We start from the raw sequence: 23,334 nt of genomic DNA, 5'->3' as shown, positions 1-23,334 counted from the left end.
TGAATTATAAACAAACACACGGGTGTGGAAAAAAAAAAATCTGATGTAATTAAGCAGAAAAAAAACAAAACAAGTTAAGTTGTCATATATTTAGACTTTGGGAGGATTTGCCACAGTTATTTATTCATCATATATTTTGTTTTGTTTCTTTCGGTTATGCATGCGAGTGTGATATTGATGATACGTCTGTTGTTATTGTAAGGTTAACAGTGAGGATAAATCGTACTGAGGAAGGAAAACATAGCCTCGACTGAAATAACTGTCTGATAAAGTGTCTCCATTATACACATATACAGATGTTGATGTTGTGCTGTTTATGTTATAAAGATTAAGCGTCAGATTCCTTACATTTCCCAAACATTCTTCTGAGATAAATATTTATTAACAGAATTTTTTTTATATTATTTATACTGTCATTTCCTTCACTTGCTAAAAATGACCTTGATAGGAAGAGAAGGAAATGATGCATCAGGGCAGAGAGATTCAGGCATGGAAAATAAAATCATCAACACAAGGGCTGAGACTATACTTTCTCCAGGAGCGTTCTGTTGACACGGAAAGCTTAGTGATTTATCAGGTTTTCTAAAAACTGTTAATTGATTATGAGGAAAGACTACAGTCTTTCAGCCAACAGTCAAAACTGTATGACAATGTGATGAAGAAATAAAGGGAAGTTGTTGAATTTGAGAAGCTGTAACCATTAATTATTGCTTAAAAATAATGACAAACCTTTCATCAGTTATCAAATATTTATTCTTCATTGGTTTTCTGCCAGTCAAGTAACCACTTAGTGGGGCAACCATCATCAACCACTCATCTTTATTAGCACCGGAAATTCGGCTACCGAAACATTTCGAAACAGGGTGACGCATGCAAAAACTGTGGCCAGCACATGTCTGTCTATTCCCGCTTAGAGTCTGTCCAAGATCAGTTTGGAAAACAACAATAAAACGGTTCCAACAAGATGTTAGTACGCGGTGGAACAGCACCTATTAAATGCTGGAAAGTCTCTTAGCGCAAAAGCGAAACTTGGCTGCATACGAGGCAGATTATGAACTTGCCGATACATTCACGACATTCGGATCCCCTGCACTTCATCGCGAATGTACTTGATCCTCGACGTAAAGATCATTACTTGGATGTGGGGATAAAGCAGCACGTATAGAAATTATCCAGGCTGCGTTGGAGAGGGAGAGCCTGCTTTTCGGTTTCTGTTTCGGCCAACAATTTTCATTTCGGTGCATCCTTAAACCATATCATCATCATTATCATCATCATCATCAAAACACCAAGGTCCTTCATGTTATTGGTTCTCAAGATTTACATCCTGTCCCCTCATCAGCAGAAAGGCATTTGAAAGATGAATTCTGTCAAAGTCATATTTATTTATTTTTTAAGACCAGACTAATGTGTATATTTTTAGTATTAGCCAAAAAAAATTCTTCAAACACTATAAATCCACAGAAATCCGTATTTATATTGAAGGTAATGGACTGTTTCATTCATCACGCTTTAATGGCGCCATCTGCTTTGCGGAGCTGCTGCGTTTACCATTGGGTTTGCCTTTTGAAAGTCGCCATAAATAATAAACTTTTAAACACTCTGAACGCTCCTCTGAACTCAATAAAACTGGCGCTTTATATCGAGTCACAGATCCACTTGTCGTGCAAATATTTCACAATAAAAGCCTTGCTTGGGGGAAACTCTTTGAGATTAACCCGCTGTGGTGACGTGTGTCGTCTTGCTGTTCAATAATGAGGAGAGAGAAAGGTCAGTTGGTTGTTTTTTAAAAAAAACAAAAAACAAATAGACCATGTGAAAAAGAGGATCAGTAACTTAATCAGGAAGTGACCCAGAGCTCATGATCCAGGCAGAAATGACACACTGTGTGTTTAGTTGCACTGAATCCCAATTATTGCTTCAAGTGAACCGTGCTGGTGCACTTCCATTTGAGCCACTGAAATAAGATAGTTTTAAGGTCCTGGGTGATGTGTGTTTTAATAAATCCCACAGGTTTCACCTGAAATAGCAGAACTGAGAATGAATCACTTGTTTTTTAGAGGAGCAGATTGGGGGAGAAGCACACCTTCGGGTGTGGACGTAGCCCAGACTAGAACCGAGTGGCAGAGATCTTTCGCTTTCGGCTGTGCACTTTAAATGATCTGAACATTCCAGGTATTAGCCTATGTTTTGTTTTGTTTTAAAATGCACTTTACAATTGTTGAGGAAATTCTCTCTGCTGCTGCTGAAGAAAGAAATAGAGACGTCTGCTGGCCGTCAACTTTTTATTTTCTTTGCAAAGAAAAGGTCAGTCACCCACCCAGAGCATGACGAGAGCTAAACTTTTATACCTAAGGAACACCCCTCTCACATCCCTTGTCTGTTGCAGGGGTCTGCCCCTCCAGGTCGTGCTTTCACACCCCTTTGTCTATTGCAGGTATCGGGGCCCACCTCCCCCTGCAAGATGTTGTATTAATGTGCAAAGTTGAGTCCAGACATTCTAATTTGAATACCCTAAAGGACGTGGTATCTTGTGTTAGGAAAGGGTTGTTTGGCAGCACGAGCTCTGAGACAAAGAAATTGAATTTGCCATTACACTGGTCATTAATGCCTGGAACTATTACTTTGTATTACTATGTATAGTTAGTCTTTTTTCTGTCTTATCCGTGTCTTCCAGGACTCAATGCTCTGCCCTTTGACCCAGCGACCAGCAACGACCCTCTCCAGTTCAACGGTTCCAGTGGGCCACTGGTGACAGAGTGTCCTCCTCTGGACAACACAGCTGAGACGAGCAAGAAGAGGAAGAGAACCATCCTGCCTCCAGGTATGGACAACAGCCACCTCACAAGCCGAGACGGCCTCTTTTTCCACTCACGAGAGCTTTGAAACAAGTGCTAGATTTTTTTTTTTTTTTTACCTTTAGTCTTCGTCTTCTTCTACCGACATCGGATGACTGTAGTGGGAATTGTTGCATAGTCCTATTTCTTGGTCGCGGTGTAGGTGGGGCAAATAGTTTCATTCAGTCCTTGTTGTTTTTGATTAGCCTGCCATGTCCTGAGGCTCTGGCAGGTTTGGAGGTCAGACAACATAAGTGGCTCTGCTGAGATTGTCTGTTGCCGTGCCAACAACTGCCTGCCAGTCACAACTGCTGCACGCCTTCAGCTTCCTCGCACACACACACTGACCTGTCACACACTGAGGGACAAGTGTCTGTGTACTTGTGTTTTATGTGCATAATGAAGCAGCAATCTAATTTAGGAGCGCATTGCCTGGTAATGTGTCAAATTAAAGAAGGACTTTCTAATTAAAGAATTAAAAGAAGTGCTGACTAATTAATCGCTTCATAGGTAACAGGGAAGAATGGCCCTTAACACAGAGAGGTGTTCCGTGTTCTCCGCTTTCCCGGCAACACTAATTAGAGTGGATTAATCCTCTGCATGAATGCAACCCTAATCATCTATTCAACTTTTCTTCATTTCTTGTAACTTCATATTTCGATTCCATCATCTTAAGTCACTGACCGCGTTGAGATAATGAGATAATGATGACTGTCAAACAAATGACTGATGTCGCCACAAAGGATGGAGTTACAGTTACACACACACAGTCTGTGAAATTGAGACCACGCGTAGGAAAACGTGTGCTGAAAAGTGTTAATTGACCGAAACATTCATTTCTGGTCACCGAGAAAACAACACTTACACAGCGAGGAGTTTTAAAGACGAGAAGATGACGTGTGAATCGGAGGGTTTTCGAGATGAAATGAACATCACCCCGGTGACTTAAAGAGCAGAGTCAAAGGAATATATCGCGCCTCGGAGTAGCACCATGACTGTGCTGAGGTGTCATGTCTCGCTGACCCGTGAGAAACAATCTCACCAGATATTACACTACCGTTCAAAGGTTTGCGGTCACTTAGAAATGTCCTTATTTTTTGAAGGAAAACCACTTTTTTTCCAATGAATATAACATTAAATTAATCAGTAATTCATAGTTTGGGTCACATGATATGCTGACGATTCCAATTATACTAAACAGATGAGAGTCAAATTTTGGATATTGGTCAACATGGGTCAAAGATGACATTTATGGCACAAGGCTGGCAGTGGACCTCCGTGAATTGACAGAAGTGGAAAGTTGCCTTCAAGCACTGTTGCCTCGTAACAAGAAGGTTACCGATGACAATGTACACTACAGTGCAAAAGTTTGGGGTCACCTAGAAATGTCCTTATTTTTGAAGGAAAAACAATTGTTTTCAATGACATTAAACTAATCAGAAATATACTCTATACATTGTTAATGTGGTAAACGACTGTTCTAGCTAACGTCTGGTTTTTAATGGAATATCTACATAGGTGTATAGAGGCCCATTTCCAGTCTAATGGTACATTGTGTTTGCTAATCGCGTTAGAAGGCTATTGGATGATTAGAAAACCCCTCTTTTGATGAATGAAAGTGTGACTTTTAATGGAAAACACAAAAGAAATTGTATAGGTGACCCCAAACTTTTGAACAGTAGTGTATATCCAAATCACCACCCTGTAGCAAACATTTTCTACTTCATGACAACTCGAGTGAAGAACGATTTGAATCGTAGCCTTTTGATAATAAGATGTAAGAAACATTCACACCACACATTCTCTGACACTTTCTCTTGACACCCGCTTTTTTTTTCCCAGACTCTTTTTGCAGCTCCCTATTATGTGACGTGTTTGGCTGCTTGACAGATGATTCAGACCACAGCTCCTTTCTGCAGTGGATGTTTAGGGATCTTTTTAATCATTTTATTTTATTATTATGACATTTTTTATTTCCTTTTTCTACATTTCCTCAGTAACAGTAATACTAATTACAGAGACAATCAGAAAACTCCCATAGTGTGAACCAGAACTTGGCAATTAAACAATGATAATTATTGCAATTTCTTTTTTGTTCCAACAGCATGATAATGTTATTGGCTACGTCCCTCAGCTGTGATTTAGGCCCTCACGGTTCTTTTTATTTTAACGCGGGGTGGATATTTGGGTTGTGAATACATTTTGAATAATTGTAAGTATATTTTTTGGAGAATTAAGAGCCAATATTGGGTTCATTTAGTTTAGATTTAGTTGAAATGATTAATGCAGGATTACTTGTTACAGTGTGATATGTGAACAATTAAAGTAGTTTATATATATTTTTGTATGTGGTATTGTTGACTTTTGAAGTTATAAGAGAAAGGTTTATCGATTATTATTTGGTTTCTAAATTAATCATCAACTATTTTGACAATCGATTAATCGTTTTGAAGATTTCTGGTTGTTTCAGCTTCTTAAATTTGAATATTATTTTGCTCCATATTACAAAGAAATCATTAAACGCTGAATCATGTTGGTTTGTAGACAAAATAAAACATTAGAGAACGTCATAATTTGCAGGTTTGACAAACACATTTTTCAACTTTTTATGGACCAAAACCAAAACGATGGCTCCATCAATCGTGAAAACAATCTACAGATTAATAGATTATGGAAAATAATCATCAGTTGGAGCTCTATTCACAACCTGGAACATCAAGGGAATATTTTTTATGTGTTGTTGGTCCAATAGAGGCTTGGATGTGGATGGAAATATAACCTGGATGCACGGCAAGTGGAAATAAATGTGCAAAACATGACTCCTTCCTTGCCTTGATGATTGAGGAATTGAAACCGTTCCTACGAGGAATCTGCCAACAGCTAACGACTTTGGGTGTCTTTGGAATTAAGTTTTTTCGTTTCGCCATGACGTGCGTATTTATTCTGCCGAAATATATTCGAAGCCATGTTATTTACTAGAAAAGCAAATAAGGGGTTTTTACTTCAACCTGCTCATTTTCAGACGCCACTTCCTTTTCAGTTTTCTTGTTATTTAATCTTCAATTTCGTGTTTGAAATGAAGAAATCCATTCATTCATACGTACTCTCTCGCACCGGCTACAAACAACCTATCAAAAAACCTAAATAAACAAACGCACCATTCGAATCACAACCACATTTTGCCCTGTGCATATCAAAGTCTGTACTGTAGACTTACAGTACATGTGTGTAATGTAGGACGGCATGCGGTGTGTTTTTCTTCTTCAGTTTTAAGATTCAAATTTGAACGCAAGCAATCACTTCTCACTTGTCAGATTTACCCACGACAGCTTCCAAAGTGTCGCAGCCTACTGTCATAACATCATTTCAGTAAAAAACATACACAGTATTGTAGGTTTTTTTTTTTTTTCCCCTCTGTCGTTGTGCTGCCGTAGCTGGAAGAGAGAGAATAAGTAATGTGTCCTTCTGTAGTCATGTTTACACAACATTAGGTGAGGCAAAGAAACTCTGAAAAATGTGTCGACGACAACAGAGAGGAGAGTATAATGTAGGTGTGAGTTTCCAGAGACGAGCCCGTCAGAAATCCTTATGGTAAAGTGCATTAGAAAGGCGTAATTAGAGTTTGTCTTACGGGAGGACAGACGATCACATTCTCTCTCGGAGTCATTAACGTGGATAGGAACTTGGTACATATGGAAAATGGCCAGACACAGTGACTCGGGGGAATTTTGTTTCTCCACTAGTAAATAATGCAGGACGTTTAAAAACGGCCTCCAGTTTAATGTCAAAGAACTTTTTCAATTCTTTATTTTGGAGCAAATACATTCTGTGATAGGATGTTTTGCCCTCCAGCTAATGGAGCACTTGTTTGCACAATGCTGCCTCGGTGTTTTATCATACACATGTCAAGTGCATACTGCTCGGGGGCGGTGAGAATAATTGCACATTGGTTTTGGTTTCAGGAAAACTTTAGCAGATCAGTTATGATGCTTAAATCGTATCTGTTTTTTTTTATTATTATTATTTTAAATAACCTTTTACTTATTTTGCGTGAGACTCGGAGGGAAACCTCCAAAACACAGAACTCTACATTATAGACTATATTGCAAATTCTCCATTGATTTTTTTGATGATGTTCCTCCTCATCATGTGACCTGCCAACACAGTTATGAAACACTCCGGTTGCAAAGTTCATGCATTTTTCTCAAATGTTAATTAAATGGTAGTCTGTAAATGGCATAACATAAATTATAGAAATGCACACCCAGAGGAGAGAGTTTGTCACGGATGACTGAACGTCTGTTTTAGTGCTCTTGGATGCATTTTGAAAAGTAGTCACAATTCCAAACCTCCTCCTTTTATCCAGGCTTGGGACCAACAAAAGTGACCTAAAAGAGACACTCTGGCAGAGTTACTTAGGGGTTTTTTTGTCGCTGGTGTTGTTGTTTTTTAGCTTTTTAGTGCAGTGATTTATTTTAGACAAATAATTATACATTTATGGATCAGGCAGCGGCGAGGAGAGTGCTTTGAGGATGGGGGGAATGGGTCCACGGCTTTACCAGATGCTAAGTGAGGAGTAAAACGATTTGCGCTTTCTTCACGTCTCGAAAAAGTCTCCAATAACAGCAGAAAAAGTCGCTAGGTTTGTCGGTAGTCACTTTTTTGAAAAGAGTCATGAAATACTCACTAAAGATTGCAACAAAGTCGCTAAGTTGGCAACACTGTGCACTTTGACTTCTTCTCCCGCCAGTTACGCGAGTGCTTTGAATGATGTGCGCCCTCTGCTGCTTGAAGTCATAACTACGCAGTATGTGAGGTCCAGGGAAATGACACAATTTGTATAAACGACAACTAATGGACTAAAGATGATTAATTAGACTCTCTAATTAAACCTATATGCCTTTGTAAATCTTACTCTGATCAAAAATGAGTTATGTTATGACCCTCTTCCTCAGGGGAATAGTGCACTTTATGGAGCTGGAGCTCATCGGGAGATTGCCGGCTAATCTGCGTCTGATTCTGATTGTCTCCAGTCAAAGTCGCGTCTTTGAGCTTTCTGACGGAGCATGAACTCATTAAAAGCCGCGTTGATTGAGTCTCGTGAAAAAAAGATCCCTAATGGATAGATGTTTCCCCGTTTGATAATCCTACTTGCGTTTGTGTGATTGTTTCATTACACACCTCAATTTCCTTTAAATAACAAAGAGTTTAAGAAGGCAATCAGCAAACCATCTGATTGATCCGCCGGGTCTGTTTTTAAGTCATTTCAGACTGAATGCCACCTTGTTCATATATTATTTTTAAGGATCTTTAAAGGTCCACCGTGTAAGACATAGTAACAGCATAACGATTATGAGACTGCCAGTTGTAACAAACGGAAGGCTCCCCCCGCTCACCTCTTTCTTCCCCAAGTGTGCGAGATTTTAACACTACGTGACACTTAAATAAACACAGTAATGGGCTAGTATATTCAATTTGCACACTTGACCTTTAAACCGTCATAACAAGACCAGACGACCAACATGTAAATGGTTGCACAAAATGTTTTCCACTGCAATAAAATACCCATGTAATGCACACGCTGGGACTTGATTAGCTTGAACAATTTTATTGAAGTGACTATAAAATGCCTCAAGAGAAATTTAAATTTGTCGGAGATTATAATTTGATCATATCTTTATACTGAGGTTTATTAAAAGAGTCACTGTTGTGCTTTAGATTCAATAAAATTAAACTTTTTGCCATGCACGCATGTTTTTATTAATGACCCTTTTCCACTATGGTCCCAGCTCGCCTCGACTCACGGTTTAGGTTAGTTTTACTCTACAAAAATAGTACCTACTTAACGTGGGCGGAGTCATCACTGCATGAAACTGCTTTGACTTTGTTTACACGCGACACGCACAAACGAGTGACTAGTGACTTGAAAAGCAGTTGTTTTCAGTGTAACTGAATCAATCAGATAATAATCAGAAGTACTGAACAAATTAAAACTATTTGTTCAGTACTTCCTCCATGACCAGAGTGCACAGTCACTGGACTATAGACACCAGACTCCTCTGTTAAATATTGAGATTTTAGACATTTCCCTGGTAATTGTTGGACATTAACCCACGTTTTGTTAAAGGTCCCATATTATGCAAAATCAACTTCATAATTTAATACTTATATTTGGGACTCCTACCAGTCGCAAAAGTGTTAAAAAAAGATAACTCACTCATGTTTTTGTGGTCCTCCACAGTCTAAGTACAGGAGATAAAACACGCAATGTTGACTTCCGCGCTCCTTGGGACGTCACATGACGCTAAATTCCTGGAGTTGATTTCTCACAGAGTGCAGGCGAGGGCAACGGCATCCGAAAAAAAACGGAAGTCCGCGAAAAGTTCTATTCTTGGCTCCACAGTGCAGCACAGAGTGCTACACAAACTTCCAGCCTCAGAGGATTTATCTGTCCAGTGGATACATGACGGCAAATGATCACTTTTCCAAATGCTGACTGCTGTTAGCTCCCAGTAGCCTCTGTGGCTGATGTCATTTCCTGTCCCTTAAGTTTTGTTTTATTTTTTTTTTAAGGTGGACCTTAAGTTCCTTATGGTATTTTGACCAAAGCGTGTCACAGACATGTTCATTAGGACACCAGGGAACTAGTTTAACTTGGAGAAATAGGGACATAATTCTTGAATTTTGTGTCGGACGTCTCTTCCCGTGACAGCGCTCACTGTGACCAATCAGTGGCTGGCAGTCTTACGTCGTCACACATGGTATCGTGCCAGCTCGCTTGGAACCTCGCCAGAGAGCAGGTACTAAAAACTATGCTAGTGGAAATGCAACATCTGTGGTTCCCTTCTGAGGTTGGAGGTGATGCACTTTTGCTGTCTTTGCTCTCAGTTTTGTGTATTTACCTTCACTCTCTCTGTGTGTATGTGTCGTTTTAAACACAGCAGCAGACACACCGCATGGATTTTACAACACAGACAGATATGGCCGCCCCCCCCCCCCCCCCGCCTCCTTCAGTCCTGCTGTGTTAAAGCTGCAGGTGGTGAAGAGAGAGTAATATTCTGTGCTCCATCTCATTTTTTAGTGCAGCTAAGTTTTTCCCCCACTCTTACAACGAATATAAATGCCTGTTGGATGTCACTATCTTTCATTCGTTATCATCTGTTATGTTAATGTGACACTAATGATAATGGGTATGATCAAAGTTGGGCATAATTTACACTCTAAAACAGAAATACGCTTTACAACAATCATAAAGGGGGGGGGGGGAAAAGCTGTAAAAGCTCAAAAAGATAGAATTCATTATGATGAATTAGTGACAGGCCCTAGAACGAAGAGTCCCACAGATGTACCCCGTAAAGGAACCGGTATAACTAACGCCACAGAGTACATTGGGTCAGTGAGAGTGCAGAATAATAAGCAGCAATAAATCTACCTCAAGAACGAAAGCACCTGGAGGAAATGTGATTACGTGAGTGTGAACATATGTGAAAGAAGGACGGGCGTCACTCTGTGGGAGACTTAAACCCAAAAACAGCGTCCATTGAAGACTGTGTCTGTGCAGTTGCAAATAACTTTGTTTATGTCAAACAGCTCTTTGAAGGATAAATGGGTTTCACGTTACCGAATAACAAGGTTGTGTGCCTGGAAAAACATATTGAGTCCTTATCAGAAATGAGGAGTATTTTCAAACCTGAGGCCGCTGTGTATGGATTCACAAAAGCCTTTCAACGCCCGCATTTAATACGTCGCATCACTCTCGTGTTTTCCCTCTGATGAAAAACGGTTAATTAATTTTCATACAAAGGCCAGTTTACTGCCAAGGAAAAAGAAAAGAAAATTGCTCTCTCGCCAATCCAATCTTTTGTGCGTTAACCTTTGGTGAGAACTCGGAAAGATGTGTTTAATAAAATGCTATTGATTCGTAAAGAGGAAGGTTAATATCTGAGCAAAGGTGGTGGAAACAAGAATACATGTTTTACATGTGGGGGAGCAGCTTAAACATCATCACAACAGAACATGCAGTAGCACAACATTATTTGGATTCTAATTATTTCAAACCAGCAGGAAAATACGATAATGTGGATGAAAACATTTAAAAGTCCCCTGAAGCCTTAATTGTAAACAAACCAGTTTTATTTAAAGTCAGCATTTCTCACTAAAATTACCGTATTTCTCCTCGAGGCTTAGAAAACATTTCTCTGTGTTGTTGTAAATGATTTTGCAAGTGACAAATGAATGCTTGTACATCACATTTTGGGGGGGAAAGTTAGTCAAAATTGCACCAGATTTCCATTAAACAGTATAATGACGCTTTTGGGCGGTGCCGTAGATGAAGTGGTTTTGCCTCGCTGTTATTAAAAAGCAAGTCTATGACTCGTGGCTTGTGGTTAAAGTGTAAAATGTGCTCGTCTTCAAAACGTACAGTTTTAAAATGTGCACGAGTCGCTCACGTGTGAACACGTCCACCTATGTCGACATGTAATTTAGTAACGCATACGTCCGTACCTGGTGAGTCAAGTGGAGTTTTAGGGCATAGTGATGTTTTTAAAAGGAATTATGTCATTAAAAAAATATAACCCACAAACTCTGGAATTGTAATTGGCTGGGTCACTTTTGCATGAAGAGGAGAAAATTAAAGGAAAATATTTCTGCTCTTTTCCTGTAAATGTAGCCTGAATTAAACATGAGGGCTTGAATGACAAAATATTCACACAGCAAAAAAAAAAGGTCCTCAGTCATCCGGATCATTGTATCTTCAAGAGTGTAGAGTGTTTATTTTATTGCTAGTGCAGTGCCTGTAGGAAGTATGTATTCCTATAGTAGGAGCTGAAGAAGGTTTTTCAGTTATGGTAATGCATATAAGGAACATAAAGGCTAACAGATTACAAACACTGACATGGCTGAGAGTTACTAGCTAGAAAATTAAAACATTTGCGTTGTGCCAAATGAGGTTGCACAGTGTTTGTATTACGTTAGCCTTACGCTAATGCTAATCGTAGGCTCGCTAGCTTACCTCTCGAAACGGGTTCGCCAAGATAGCCGCAAAGTAGTAGCATGCTAATGCAAAATTAATATGTGCTCGCGTATCGATGAATGGACACCTCGTCGTTTCAGTATAACACCGTGAAACCATGTGAAAATGTGAGGACAGCCTCTTCACCCCCACCTCCCCGCTCCAGACACGCAGCCGCTGCTGATGAGCCGCTGTCTGCCTGGTGTAGCTTGATAAATCAGCTAAAATTAAAATTCCTCCAATAAATGTGAAAATTAAGGATGCACACCTTCGTGCCATGCTCAACCCATATCCAAAGTCTTAGGGCGATCTGACTAATGGTCAGTGAGATATGCCTGTCACAGACACAAAGACGTAACTTGCTTTATAGATAGATTATTATTATTATCATTATTATCATCATTATTATCAGTCCTCCATGCATGTTGTCAACTTGTACAGGTGACAGCTATGACACACATGAGGGGGGGATGGATTTGATTGTAAGGAATTATAATGTGATGTCAGTGATCTGCTACTGGTGGACAGAGCTGTTGGAAGGTAAATAATGTAATGGGCTACTCGAGCTGTCAGAGCTGACACTCCATTGAGATATATAGCCATGTCATTGTCCCTGAGATGTGTGTGTGTGCACACGTGTGTGAGAGATGGTGCACACACTGTCTTGATTGCTGTGTGCCGCGGCTGCGCTTGGACCTACGGTTGGATGTCAGTCTTGAGGCCTGACTGTGACACAGACGATTTAGAGTGATGCTGATGGATGGCGAGGTGCAGGATGACGGCGTGAAGTGGAAAATGAAAACATTATCCCACCAGGATGCATGCAGACATGAATAGGGGGCGTAGAACATTTAATGGTGTCGTGATTCTCGAGTATTTAGCTTGGATGGAGCGGTCGGGGGGAGGGGGGGGGGATGCGATACTAAATCACCTGCAGAGTGCGAGCGCGGAGAGAATAGTGATTGAAATGCATGACAGGCTACAGTGGGGCCCGCCTCTCCTTATTCATCTGGGATTCCCTGCTTCAGTCAGAACACAACCGTCCACTTGTCTCCACTGCTGCTTTGGGAGAGATAAAAAAAATGTTGTGCTTGCATAGGCATATCAGTCCTGCTCGAGTGTTTAGAATTGTTTAAATCGAACCAGATCGTGACTTTGATCCAATAAAAGTGTAACCCGGTAAAGTAAAGGAGCCCAAATTGGATTTCCACTCTTAATCCTTTCCCCCCCCCCCCCCCGTGCATCGCAATCATCGTTTAAAACACGTGTCCTTTTGCTCCCCCGTCAATTTTCTCTATGCTGCAGTGGTCAGAGATCTGGTACCACTTTGCCCCCCATTTTGTAAAGCCTACAAACATGCGAGATCTAAATTATTCACAGTGCAACAAAGCGCTCTGGTCTGCTTCGCTCTCTCTGAAGACTCACCCTACAGCTAATGGTGAGGCCTCAAGCAAGGCTCAAGCTTTTAAGAAAAAAAACAAACAAAAAAAACACTAATAGCAAAAAATAAATAAATAAAGGTTCACTTTTTCTTCAGTTTTGTGCTTGATCAAAGTAAAATCGCCTCCCTCTCTAATTGTTATCTTTCAGGCACAGCAACAAGGGAAAAAAATGTTTTCTTCTCTTCAGCCTCCAGCCTTAGAGAAAAGGCCAAATAAGATGCTTTAAGAAGCAGAATGCTTATTAATAAACAGAGTTGTATGAAGAGTCCCCAAATCACAACTGTTGTCTTTGATTCTCATGCACAAGTTGATTTTAATTACAACTTTGTGAGAAGCATGTGTCCTGCACTTTACCTTGTGAATAAGGCCTATTAATTCATTAATAATATAAATAATACTTAGATGTATTCCTGTAAGCCGGTTAAATAATGAAAGACACGATTGCTATTGCTATTGTTTGAATATTGAGATGTTGACATGCCCTTAAACATACTCTTGTTGTTGTCATCATCATGGAAGCTGTTGACATGCTTGCAACAAATGCGCGGTCGCACGCCGGCGTTGCTCGGAGGGAATTCAGCACGTTTTTTTTAAATGCCTCAGTTAGGAAACGAGCAAGGGATTGCAACGCTTACCTGCCATTGGTATTCTGTGCCACGCCGCTCACTGTAGACACAGCAGTTTCTCTCCTCTCCAACACATCACTCTCCATCCGACGCTCTATCCCTCTGTGTTCCCTCTCAGTGTCCAGCCGGGTTAACTGATCCACACCAGCTGCTTTTTCACTGCCTGGCATTAGCGCCGGACGTCTCCTCTCTGTCTCTGCTCTTCTTTATCACCCTGCCATCCACTTTCAACACCCACTGCACGTGCACTATGGTGCCGAAAAGATCCGTCGTAGCGAGAGTTGTTAATGTTGATAAAGTGATGATACGATGTCGGCAATGTGAGGTGCTTTTTGTCGGTAGTTGTGGCGAACCACCTTGTCTGGAGTTTGTGTGTGTACCATCTGTGCTGGAATATTTGTGTGCCGTGATTCGATTGCCGTACGATTGGAAAGTTTGAAAATATGGCGACACTTGATGCCGCTCCGTTCAATGTGAATGAAACCAGGGTTGGCCCTGCTCTGGTCCAGACGGCAGTAGTGACACACTTCAAGATAAATCAAGTATTAACTCGTTTTACGGAGGGAATTTAGCTGCAGCAATATCAGTTTGGCATTTGACATGTGGAATAACTGCTCAAAATGGTGTCGCTTCTTCTCTGACATGTGACCATTTAGTGATCAAACCTGACAGACGAAGGCTCCGTGCGTCCTGCGTGTCCCGCGTTCATACGTGTTGAAATCGCCGGAGCTGCCAGGTGAAGAAATTATCTGTCAGCAGGGAGAACGGGCAGCTAATGCCAGCTTAACGTTTAAGCTGCCATTATCACAGGATACAGACCATGGGGGACAGATGCTGTGAGCAGCTCCTTCCACAGTTTGCTCCCTAACGCAGTTATTACACCGGTGTAAGGGAAGATTAAACAGGTTTCCGACCAATAAACAGAGCCAATGTTTCAGCTCTGCAGGTGAGGGCTGTTGCCCTGCATCACCATTGTTCATATACCTCCATAGTGCTTTAGGCTGTCTCGTTTCTTTTCGAGGAACACCATTTTTTTATATTTTGTCGTTCTTGAAGCTAATTGGGCATCAGGCTTTGCACATGGGTGCCAGCTTAATCCAAATTAAATGCGCCCGTGTTTCCATTCAAAGCCAGGTGTTTCTTAATGTCACCGCTCCTCAGAAGTGAAGTGGTTAATCTGAAAGCCTGAGAGAGGTGGTACAGGAACTAAGATTACATTTAGACACACAGTACGAACAGGAAAGTTGAATTACATCTGAACAAAGGCTCTGAACCCTAATATGTCATGGGAGAGCGGCAGCACTGTGGCTCACCCTGTTCCCTGACTCTTTTGAAGAGAAACGCACACGGAATGTAAGAAAGCAAAACTTCCTTTTTTTTTATGCCACATTTCCTGTCATGGGAAATGCAGTGTACTTCAAAAGAAATAAGAAGAGTTTGGAATATTGTCATTGTGGGGAAAAATAGGCAGAGGGTGCTATGTGCAGAGAGAGAGAGAGAGAAGTCTCCCTCAAGTATTATAGGCTTGCATCTCTGACATGTTGTTGCTGCTCCGCCTGCAGGAATGAAACCAAATGTCTCATGTCAAAATAATATCTTATTTCTAATAAAAAGTGACAGCTCTATCAGGAAAGGATCATCACAGTTTTCCTAGGCCTAAATGTATGTCCTATTTATGAAATTGCAATGATTATTTTGACGGTACATCAAATGTGAATGGCACCTCTGAGCAGGTCTTCATCCCCTGCATTGGCGCTATGCATCTTCTGGTTTTGGGTTCATGCCACAGAAAGAACCACACAACATCCTAATTTACAGCATAATTCACAGCCATTTGTTTCAAATATCCACCCATCCATGCATCTTCTACTGCTTATCGGAGGTCGGGTCGCGGGTGTAGTAGCTTGAGCAGAGAAGCCCAGACTTCCCATCTCCCCAGCCACTTCGTCCAGCTCTTCCGGGGGAATCCCGAGGCGTTCCCAGGCCAACCGAGAGACAGAGTCTCTCCAGCGAGACCTGGGTCTTCCCCGGGGGTCTCCTCCCAGTGGGACGTGCCCGGAACACCTCAACAGGGAGGCGTCCAGGAGAATCCGCCATCTCGTTCTTTCAGTCACTACCCACAGCTTGTAACCATAGGTGAGGTTGGGAGCGTAGATCAAATCTTCAAAAGTAAAACAAGGTGATCATATTTGTATTAAATGCTATTACATAGGCTTCTGTACCTGGTCTGAAGACATGGTTCATGTTGGCTTGTCAACAAATGCATGCAAGTCAGATACTGTTTGTTTTATCGACTTTAATCACTTTTTGTTAATGAGCATTGTTGTTGCACTCAGACTTACCTTTTCGAAAAGGGCAGGAGGTCTGTTCCACTAGCTCTTATTCCACTTTGCCTATTTTTCCTCACTGAATCTCCATGACAAGCAAGAAAGACAGCCACTTCTAATTATATGCCAAACAAGTCCCTTCCGTAATGATGACTTGCACTGCTCTGGATTTGGCTGTAGCTTTTTTTTTTCCCACTTTATTTTTGTTCAGCAACACCCTTCCTTCTCTCCTAGCTTTCTCAGAGAGAAGGCAGTGTTTCAAGGTCATAATATTGTCTTAACTTTGTTGCACACTGTACAGGTTGTACTTTTTTTTTTTTGAAACAGGACAAGTGTGGCCTAATTATCTCAAACTTCAGTGAGTTATTTGTAGATTAAAGGAACAGCTCAGAGTTTTTTGAAGCGCTGCCATATGAGGTATCGACAAATTATCAACACTGACCTCGGCCACTGCGTGTTTCGCTGTTTCATTCTCTGTTTTAACGTGGTCGTCCTCAGGGACAGAATGATAAACAGATTTTAGCCACTTAAAATAATCATCTAATAAAAGCTCCACCTGCTGATGTCTAAAATATCTTGCAAGCATATGTTTCCAGCTTTTTCTCACTTTGTCTGGCTGTAAACTCAAGTTTGTTAAGTGCTTACTTTACCACATCAAAGTCCAAAGAGAAAATCTGTGATTTTTACATCGCACCACACAGTTGTTAATTTACTGCTGATTTATTACCCGAGTGGCACAGACTTACCAGATATGGCAGACCTGTGTCCCTGCAACTAAAAAACACTGATATTCACGATGGACTTTGGTGCTGGAGAGTGTAGTGTTTGGTGTGGAAACGTCAATTTCCAGGTGGCAAAGGCTATCTAACTGTGAGGAAAAGCAGCAAATGCTTAAATAGGTCCTTTGTTCTGGTGGCAGCTATGTTATCAGTAAAAGGGTGTTTCCGTACCTCATACAACCAAACTTCTACAACATTTTTAAGACCAATAACAAAGATGTCTGTTGTGACACGTGAAAAAGTAAAACTTGGCTTCAATAAAAACGATCTTGGAACGTTGCAAGTCTGGTTGGTTTTTCCAGCCTTCTGAGGGTGCTTTCAAACCTACGGTTCGTTTGCGTAGGTTAGATCGGTCCTCTGGTGCGCACCTAATTCAACCGGTCCGAGACCTGCCTGAAGGGGTTGTCTCGGACCGCGTTATTCGTCCTACTTTGGTACGGTTCCTCTGGTGTGAAAGCAACCAAACCAAATGGGACGAAACTGTCCATTTCAATGCATTATGGGTATGAGATACGGATTTCGCCGGAACCTGAGCGGCACGGTTTTGCGGAGTTCTCTGCCACTTCAATCCCCAATGTGCCCGGTCATATTCACACAAGAAGCCGCGACATGCCCAGTGGAAATGCTCCCATTGATTAGAGTGGCATCGATCAGCTCCGTTGACCGCGAACGGTGTGGCGCACACGGTGAAAATCGGGGGTTGGTCCGGTTCCAGTGCCGATGGTCTTCGCGGTCTATTTTCATTCATTTAGAACTATGCATATGTTTGCTACTTTGTAAGCCAGAGCCGGCGAACACAAGCCATGGAGCTAATTCCTTGTAGATGGAAGAACAGCCATCCACCAACTGAAAACTAACCAGCAACCACTCATAAAAACAGTCAAATATACATAAACGCATAGAGAACAGAGAGTTTGCTTGTGTGTTACCCCTCGCTTCCTCTGACATCGGTTTTCTCTGCTTCTTTTTCGACGGCTCTGCCATGATGAATGTCTACAATAACCTGGTGTCTGTGTGTGTGTGTGTGTGTGTGTGTGTGTGTCGTGCCGTTAAGCAATTTGTGTCTCTCACGAGACCCGAGGAGGAACTCTGACTCTGGGTCGACAGCCCTTAGCTTCCAAGGCTGGTTTTCCACCAAAAAACGGTATGGGGAGTGGGGAGTGCGCCCAATCTCTCCACAACAAACCATTTAATGATCAAAATGACTCCGAAGCCGTTAAATTAGGTTAAATAAACTGCATATATCTATTTTAAAAAAGGACGTGACTCGAGTAGACAATGGTGGTGAAATATTGTGAGACAGATGGTAGCCGAGAAACAAGTCTGATTTTGAAGTGTCAGTTCTTGTACGTATACAGTATATCACAGAGACTGCAGGGTATTCTAAAGTGATGATGATTTCTTTATCAACTCAGCAGTGGTTTTGTTAATAGCCTTTTTATGTTCCCCCTGTTCGGCTCGACTTCCTCCTCAGGTGTTATATAAAAAGGGCTAATGGATTTAATCTGAAGTCAGCACACCAGATGATTAGTGTTGTTAGATTTCAAAGTTTGTTGTAATGGCATCGACTGGAACAGTGTTTGAGCCATTTGTCAAAGCCAGTGGAACAAAATGTTTTTCTTTGTTTGTTTACGCTGCCTTTCATTTTTTTTGCTTATTCGCCCATGCCTGCATTTTAGATTGTGTGTACGGCCAGTTTTACACTGGATGTGGTAAGAGACAGCAGCAGCAGCAGCAGCAACAGCGCTGATCTACTGCGCCTTGCACGCAACTGTCAACACCGGATTTGTCTGTCCTGCTCACCTGGAAAAAGACTATGTGTTGTGAAATAACTAGGTGACTGAAACGCTAGGGTGCTTTTATTTGCTGAAAAGGAGAAGATAAGATACACTTTTTACTATTTATTTTAGCTGTTGAGACACAAATATAGGTCTCTTTTCTATTGTAAGATGCGTGTCAGTGCCTAAATAATAGATGATAAGGTCAATGCACTGCAAACCGACCTTACTTTTCAGTCAGACAAAGGTATTTATCCTTTTCTCTTCATTGCCCAATCTCTATTGCTATATTATTGTCATATCTTTCCTGTGGCTGTGACATGGAATGATAAAAGTCAATCACCAAGGCAAAAATAATAATTGGCTATGCTGTGTTGTTCAACTTGATAATGAGCTGAGAAACACACTCAAATGAGTCAATTATCACAAAAGTATTTATTTGATATTCCTTTGACAGTTACACTTATTCATTCATTGTCTATCACATGAGGATAGAAACTCAGACTGCACAGACTGACTGTAGATGTTGTGCATAACACTCTTAGAAATAAAAGTGCTAAGTAGAACCATATAAGGTTCTTCGGCTTCTCCTATGAGGACAAGCTGAAGAACCTTCGGAACCCTTTAAAAATGTAGCCTATTTTTAAAGGGTTCTTGGAGGGTACCAAGAACCCTTTAAAAATCCTTTATTCGGGAAAGGGGTTTTAAAGAGTTCTCTGGATCAAAATGGTTCTTACTGGAACCATTAGTGTTACCACAAACCCTTGAAAAACCCTTTCTTCAGAAGCAAATGGTTCCAGGTAGAACCTCAGCCCTTGTAGAAGGACCCTTTTAGAACCCTTATTTCCAAGAGTGTAACATCACAGCCTTATACATACAGAACAAGCTGGATCACTGAAAAACAGAGGCCATAGTCACGGGGTTTGGCAGTTAACCACAGAACACCACAGTATACTGCGGAAATTGTCTTTTGCAATGTTGCAGCCGTCCATGCCAGTAAAAAGTAGGGTTCACTGGACATTGGATGCAATTGTGTGCCATATGCTCTATGTTGCTGTGACTGCAGGTATCTCTCATGCCTCTAGTCAACCATTACTCCACTTAGAGAAAAGATGAACCACTGAAATAACTGCACTGACCTCCATTCTTAAAAGCCTTTTTGGACAAAACGCACTAGACCATGATTCATTCAATGCTCTGAGTCTCTGTGGAGGACAGTTGTATACAGTCTTAAAGGTCAGACAGACCATGCTGTCGGGCGATGATGACATGTGACAGAAATTAGACTGTCAACACTCAAGGCCATTGTAACAGCATTAAAATCCCCCTGTGTCTTGTCATCTCCTCCTGATTTCTCTTGTTTTACAATGATTGTGTTGGTAAGATTAAAGTACCAGCTTAATTATGTTCTCTACGCCAAAACACAGACAAGGAGGTAAGGAGGGTGAAGGCAATAATGCAATATTATGGATGCAAACCGCCATAAAATATGGAATAATGTCGTCAATATTGAAAGAAAAAAAGAAAATAACTGTCTTAATAATTATTGAACTGCCCCACAACCCTTACCATAATCAAATTATTTTGTGTACATGGCTTGAAACGGTTAACAAAACACCAGTTCTCAATGTGACAGTTAGACAAAGAGGAAATAGAATTTTTGGTTAAAATTTGCAATTTGAGGCAAGGCAAGGAATAAAATCAAGAGAACCACTTTTGTAAACAGAAAGAAACAATGCATTGCTTCTGTTTACGGGGTCTTCAGCTGCCGTGGAAAAGCCGAGGTGTGTCATCGATTTCTCGGCAGAGATTGGTGAACAGATGTTTCTAAGTGGAAATAATGCATCCTACCTGTCATCCATGTCGAGGACTGTGATAAACAGAAAGTAATCTCTCTATCTCTTACATGGCAATCTGTCTCAGAAGCTAAATGCGTTGTGTGCCACACTTCTTTTTTTGCTTCTTTTTTTTTTTTTGATTTAGTATTTAATACCCTGTGTAAGCTTACGCATTCAGCTTGAGCACACTCCCCGGCTGGTGCAGAGTGAATAATGAAAGAATTTTGTCAGCTTCTTGTTTCTCTATGCTGTCAAAAACATACTTAAATATTGCAGTTTTTTTCGGGGGAAGTGTGGGACATTTCTGAGAGCCTTGCTCTTTTAAAGACCTGACGCTGAACCTCCAGCCCTTCTTGTCACAGTATTGCATCGGTAATCATTACTGTGACAGTGGACTCAAAAGAAAGCTGCCTCGATGAGGAGGCGGGGCCAGATAAGAGCCCGGGCAAGTTCACTCAGCTGTTGACATCTCCTCACAGCAACTCCCCTGGTTCTAATTGGCTGCTGCTGATAAGATTCCCATGTTGTAATTGGCAGCTGCTGATAAGATGCTGTCAGCTGCTGCAGCAGCAGTCAGCAGCGCGGTGCGATGACAACAGCTCAGGAGTTGGTGGGCGGACGGGGCTAAATCCAGGGCCTGAACCTTATTTTTCCAGAGATACTATTCAAGTCAGGGGTTGCTATAGTGGCTGCAACAGATTCTCAGACCTTAAAATGACTGCTTCTATATCCTAAAACCGTATTTTATCAGCCAGTTCTTCACATTTATTTCATTACAATGATTGCTTTATGGCAAGTTTTTGGTTAAGAGATTCCTCACCAATCACCTACCTCTGTCAACCACGCAAAATTCTGCATCATTTTAGTCAAAATGTGAGAAAATATCTCTGCGTTGATGTTGTCAAGACCGATCAAACCCATGCTGAAATTCAACATCTTTCAATTGGGATTATGGTGATATTCCAGCAAATATTTAAAGGTTCAGTATGTAAGAATTAGAGACTGCAGATTATAGCAAATGGAGGACTCTTTCGCTCACCCCTTCTTTTTCCCAAGAAAGTCAGGGAACTACGGTGGCCTGCATGTACCATAAAGGATTTGGCCTACTGCAGACACATGGTGGCACAAGGTGGCGGCCTCCTTAAAGTAAAAGCCATGCCTAAAGTGATTCTACAGTTGCTAGACCTTCAAAGCTGCAACAAATGACCTATTGTTTTTGGCCACTAGGAGGCAGTGGAGACCAGTTGTGAACAAAACGTGCGTATTCTCAACACAAGCCGTTATGGCTTATCAACAAAACCCAGCCGTCGCAGAGCTGCGTTATCATTCACTGAGCGTTTTGCTTCAAAATCATCTGGCAAACGAGAGTCTTGTTTACATTCTTTTTGTTCTCGACTGATCCCCGGTGGAAATATCTGACTATTTCTTCATGTGCCGCCATTGTGAGCAAAAAAAAAAAAAAGGGTTGTGTGCAGTGAGTTTCAGGACCATTTTGCCTGAAACAAAACTCGCTCCTACCACAAATGAGATAAGAACGGTGAGATTGAATCAAAATAATACACTTAAGGGCGACGAAACTACTACATCGAGAGCTCTGTAGAGCTGCACTTCTGCTGAAGGTTCTCTGTAGATTTGTCAACACGAGTTAAATCGCTGTCACACTGTTATATGGGTGCATTTTTTTATTCATACAGCAATAGCCACTCTATGAGGGACTCTAATACAAAGGAGTTGAAATAAAAAATGCAAAGGACATTGACATAAACACAGAAAGTGGTCATTTTAACATGTTATGTTCTTCTAAAAGTGGTATAGTCATTGAAATAAAAGTATTTTTTTAATGAGTGCAATACTGTTGCTATACCATAGTATATCTATAGTTAATGGGCGTAAGATGGTGACTGGTTATAGTCCTTGACTGGTAACCATAGCAACAAGGAACCTACCAGATCCCCCCCCAGCGAAGTGTGACATCACGAACAGTGCATCGCGAGGTTTATGACCCGTATACGGCCGTCGAGACGAGTCCTATGATAAACCTGGTGTCGATAACTACAGTATGTAGAGCATCTCGTTGTGACGTCCTGGGACTTGGTCTTGTCACGGTGATAAATGCCTCTTTCATACTCCACTTTCTCGACTTTACTATTAAAACCGCTGAGTGCGCTGAATCCCGGCCACCTTTTTTGTCGAGATTCCAACCCATTTGGTCATGTTTGAGACCGTGCTCCGATTTAGCAGATGTTTTTCCGCTGGCAGAAATAGTTACACGTCTCCTGGGTTTCGTGCTGGATGTGCTGATAAAGAGATTTTCATGCTATTGTGTCCTTAGCTTCCATTGCTGCGTGATTATTATATATCTAAACCCCCTGCATCTACTTCCTGTCTGTCTTCCTTCAACTGTGGGCTATTATTCCTTATTGTCTTTATCGTGCACGCGAGCATTCGGGGCTATTGTTATTATTTTTTAATTGATCTTGAGGAAGTAATTATGCTTCTGTTTCTTGCTTAATGGAATCCACAAGAAAGTTTGCCTGGTGGACAAACTACTTCATATGAAATCTTGCTCCAGTCACCAGAGCCTCTCTAATGGGAAGGTATGTGGGTGTGTGTGTGTGAGAGTATTAACGGTGGGTGAAGGCATTTCTCTGAGGATTTCTCTGCTCCCAGGGGAAGGAGCACACAGGCTTTTCC

At 41.3% G+C, this 23,334-nt stretch overlaps 1 protein-coding gene across 1 annotated transcript in view; it reads left to right on the top strand.

Moving 5' to 3' along the window:
- Nucleotides 1-23,334, top strand: part of enox2 (ecto-NOX disulfide-thiol exchanger 2) — a 176,871-nt gene that overhangs the window by 79,133 nt on the left and 74,404 nt on the right. Inside the window, exon 3 of the mRNA XM_083891162.1 lies at nucleotides 2,678-2,824. Coding sequence (XP_083747288.1) covers nucleotides 2,678-2,824 — 147 coding nt within the window. The remainder of the gene's footprint in view (nucleotides 1-2,677; nucleotides 2,825-23,334) is intronic.

This window comes from Microchirus variegatus (assembly GCF_963457635.1).
Source record: "Microchirus variegatus genome assembly, chromosome: 6".
Taxonomy (NCBI): Eukaryota; Metazoa; Chordata; class Actinopteri; order Pleuronectiformes; family Soleidae; genus Microchirus; species Microchirus variegatus.
The sequence above is the reverse complement of the archived record's forward strand: the minus strand, read 5'-3'. Positions and strand labels throughout refer to the sequence as shown.